The sequence below is a fragment of the Colletotrichum chrysophilum genome (assembly GCF_026319265.1).
Source record: "Colletotrichum chrysophilum strain AFK26 chromosome Unknown scaffold_376, whole genome shotgun sequence".
Classification (NCBI taxonomy): Eukaryota; Fungi; Ascomycota; class Sordariomycetes; order Glomerellales; family Glomerellaceae; genus Colletotrichum; species Colletotrichum chrysophilum.
Window position 1 is genome coordinate 5,776 of NW_026517663.1, and position 4,368 is coordinate 10,143.

General features: G+C 49.6%; 1 protein-coding gene across 1 annotated transcript; it reads right to left on the reverse strand.

Moving 5' to 3' along the window:
* Window positions 1–835: 835 nt before the first annotated feature.
* On the reverse strand, window positions 836–1,507 carry COL26b_014416 (uncharacterized protein; the record flags this gene model as incomplete). The annotated part of the gene is made up of 4 exons (XM_053186987.1): window positions 836–878; window positions 951–1,075; window positions 1,123–1,445; window positions 1,498–1,507. 4 exons carry the CDS (start codon window positions 1,505–1,507, stop codon window positions 836–838), a joined length of 501 nt encoding a protein of 166 aa, XP_053029067.1.
* Window positions 1,508–4,368: the final 2,861 nt, after the last annotated feature.

Sequence of the window (4,368 nt, forward strand, 5' to 3'; positions counted from 1 at the left end):
GGAAACAGTATCCGTTGCAAGACATGATTGGTGGGTATACTCCTGCTGAAACAGAAATACATCAGCCGCAGCTAGCCTATACCTTCCATCACCCAGAATGAAAGGGTGCGAAGGCGCGACATTGAAACTAGTGTTGGATATATCGAAGAGTATGACTTTTTCAACCCTTCTCTCGTAACAGGATATCAGGCAAGTGCTCGCTAGACAAGACGACATCGGTCAAAAAGAGCCGCTGAACTGCCCATGACCCGCCAGTAGGATGAAAGATCATTGCCAGTACGCAAAGGAATGTCGCGAAACAGAGGGCGAAAGGGTACTTGCGAATAAAATCAATAACTTTTCTTTGATATCTATGGCCGGGAAAGCCTGCAACCTCTAAACTAGCCGAGGAACGAAAAAGAAAAACATCCTGATTGGCAAGAAACAATTGCCCGCATGAAATCCGTTAGGTGTAATTACCCTGTCAACCTCTCCCCAGCCATTCTTGGAACAATCAATCCAAATCCGTGCTTGATGCCCAAGATGGTTTGAAACACCATTGACAGAAAGAAAATGCAAAAGCAACTCTCGAGGCCAAATCGCTCAAAAATGCCCCGCATGCCGACGCTGGAATGAGCAAAGTATAGATAGTGGCAAAAAGCATCCGTAAGGTATGAGATGTCGTGATTTTGGTACGCGTCGAGACACTCGCGCAAAGAGCCAGCGATCTCGAGGAGAAAATAAAGCCAGGTGTTCGGGTGGATACGTTGCTCAGGGAAGCGGGTCGGCATCGGCAGCGACGATGTATCCCACTTGGAAGCTCTTGCGACAAATCGGGCAGCTTCGAAGGCTTGGGTCAGCGGAGATGTTTCCGAAGCATTGCTTGCAGGATCGATGACCTGTGGAAGGAACATGTCAGAACATGGCAGTAACGATTGCAGGATGTAGACTCACCGCAGATCAACACGCACCAGATGTGCTTGTCATCCTCGCGGCAAATAACGCAGCTTGACTCGCCAGCCTGGTAGTTGAGCTGCACGTTCTGCACCTTGCCACAGCAGGTACCACGATTGTCCAGGCAGGATTGGCAGGCAGCCTATCCGAGTTAGTGGCTGGATGTTGCGAGCTTGGTAGCAGACCTACATGACCACACTTGGTGAAGAGGTAAGGCTTCCCAGCATTCGGCTTCCGACAAACACAGTTGATGGTGGTGAGATCCCTGGCCGAGGCGTTCTGATGCTCGGCGTCGATGAATCCAGATTTCAAAGGACTCTGCGATTCTTCCTTCTTCACGGAAGGCGTGTCTTTGGCAGCCTTCGGAGGAGATTGCGAGTAGCTCGTCTTGCTGAAAAGTCTGCCGATGTTGTACTCTGGCTTAGTGACGCGATGACGGGGACTGCGACGAGGGCTGACAGCCGGGGTGACAGAGGCATCCTTTTGTCGGCGAGACACTGATACTTTCACGTCTGTGGTTCTTGGTTAGATGCGATTCGGACGAGGGATAGGTGGGAGCAGTACATGGCGACATGGCAGGCGATGTCAGAGACCGTGATATTCTGTCCGAGACGCCGTCGTATTGTGATGCTGTCCAGCGAACGAACGGTTCTGACGCCGGCTTCTAGCTGAACCTTGGGAGCGAGTTGAATGAGATAGAGAGCGAAGGAATGTAAGGTGGCGGCGACAATTGCCAACGAGGGTGAGTTCACGGGCCTGGGCGAACGACGCGCGACAGTCGACGGATTGCTGAGTAGGGAAGGAGGCGACGTAGATGCAGAACAACTGAGAAACAGTTTTTGTGGGAAGGGTTGCAGAGATTTTCGAGATTGGGCCAGGTGAGTTGGCCAAGAGGAAAGTGGAAGGAACGAAGGAGGTAGGCCCAAAAGGAGCACAAGGAAGGCGCGACTTGAAAATTTCAGACCCAGCGAAATTGACTACACCAGGAGACCAAGTCGGCTTGTACTTGAGCTTTTACTTTTAGCAGGTTAATGACTGTCCAGGGTGATCGGCTTACATTTGCCGATAACAGGTTGATGGAACGACTACGCCTTTGTGGTGATGATGTATCCTCACAATGGATCTCAAGTTGACTTGCACCCCTCCGGCAAAGATATGTCAAATGCATGCTAATACACCCCTGGTCTTTGTTGTATCCTACTAAGCAATCTGGAATCAAAAGTGAGCATGGAAACTATGGATAGCGCTTCCATCTGCAAAGATCAACTACTCTTCTTATGCCTGGATTTGTGTTGTTTGTGAGACGCTTGTCTTGCTAGGAGCAACCTTCCAAAGTTTTGAAACCTGTTGTTCTGTTTTACCAGCCCAATACTTCAGCAAGTGTGTGTCGAAACATCCCTCAATTCATGGCTCAAAATCGCGACATTTGGGATCTAATTTAATGTCATTTCACATGTTGGGAGTGATCAGCCTGCTCCACAATGCAATGTCACGACCTGAAAGATCAAAGCAAGGCTAGACAAATTTCTACGCGTAAGTTAGAACATCTGTTATACTTTGGAAGCCCGCGTTAATCATTGACCCTGATTCAATAGTCATCATCATTCGAGGAACTTTCCTTGCAATGTATTAATTATTGGCTGATGCTCAGGACCGCAAGGCTCGGTCATCCCTTCGTCCACAAGTTAACAATAAATCAAAGCGTCATTTTGAAAAGTTCATACTGGGAATGCGCACTCTACCCGTTGAAAACCACCTACATATCGCGAGCATGCACACAACGATCCGAAACCAGACCGCAGGTGACTTCACTGGCGCAGGTCGCACCGCGCATACTGGGAGGCTCCACGAGTTCAAACGCCTATCGCATGCAATCGTCATCCTAGAAAAGAAATCTCACTCTTGTTCAAACGGCATTAGCTGACCATGTTTGGTGGTTGAGTGGCGTCGGAATAGTGACCAGCTTGAAGTTCCGACCAGCCAAGTTTTGACCGGTCCGGTGTCGGCGCTTGCCATGCTTCTTTGCCATTCGGTTTCCATCACCGTTATGGCTTGGCTAATTGACGATGAGATGCCATGTTCACTTGATGCAATGGCCTGGGGGTCTTCGGCTCACACGGCCATTCTCGGAAGGTCACATCATGCCGCGGGGTTTTGACAAATCTCACGTCGTATCTCCGAATTAGCACGCCACGATCGGTGCATTCTGGCGGGCCCAGCTCCCCGAATGATTCCTACAAGACCAGCATGTTAAAGATGCCACGAAATTTCTCCGTTCGTTGCCACATCCCTGTGCAGGATTTCCGAGTCACCCAAACCGCTCAGGTCATGTTCGCAAGTCTTCGGCCCCACATTGGGGGGTGGATGTCGCCCAAATGCTGTCGGTGAGGGGTCAATCAATCACAATCACTTTCTTGGCTGCTTCCTTGGTCAGAACGTTTGTTGCTACGTTACAGCAAGGGAACGTTAGCTAAGTGGCTTGACAAAGTCCGAACTTGCAGGCACTTTACAAAAGACTTAAAGGGAGCGTTGGAGCCCAGCGACTCTGCCGATTGTCCTGCGTCTCTCCTTTGCGCCGAACAATAGCATCCACCTCGTCAAAATGCGCGATTTTGTCAAAGCGACTGTTTACGCGCGGATATATGTAGTTTTCGCGTTGATTCTTGCTCCCCTTCAAGCATTATGCCAATCTGATGGCAATGTCAAGAGCATCTATTTATTCAAAGACGTCCTTCAATCTAATACATCAGCTTTGAAAACCGCTGGATTCGATACGTTGCTCATATTCAGGATTGGCGTTCTTGAAACCGGAGATTTGGTGTATTACTCCACGGGAGATGCTGGAGAAGCTGTCGATGCTCCGGTAGTGACAGCCGGATCATACGTGGGAGGAGAAGCGTTATCCGAAAAGATCCGCTCCTTCAAAACAGGAACTACCCACATCAACCGAGTCGAGATATCATTGGTGTCCCACGACACCACCTTCCAGAATATTCGGAGCCTTATCAACAGCAATGGAACCGGATCTGACTCTGTCTTGTATCAGGGTTTCCAAGCTTTGAAGACAGAATGGAATCTAGATGCGTTCAACAACGACGACGAAAGCGTATATGATGTTGCAAGCACTGTTAGCTTCGCTCAGCTTCTCGGCACGATCGGCTATCGGTACTCCATCGCGCCGTACACAAACAGTGGCTTTTGGGCCACCATAAAGAGTCAGATCGACGCTGCTGAGGCCGGTCTGTTCGATCGGGTTTACCTTCAAGTGTATGATGGAGGAGCGGGCAACAATCCGGGAAGTTGGCAAACAACACTTGGTGCTAAGGTAATCATCCCCTTGGTGTGGGTCATAAACGATGCGAAGCCATCACAAGGAGTAACCCCAGACCAAGCACAAGGAATGTTTTCAACATGGGAACAGCAGTACGATGTCGC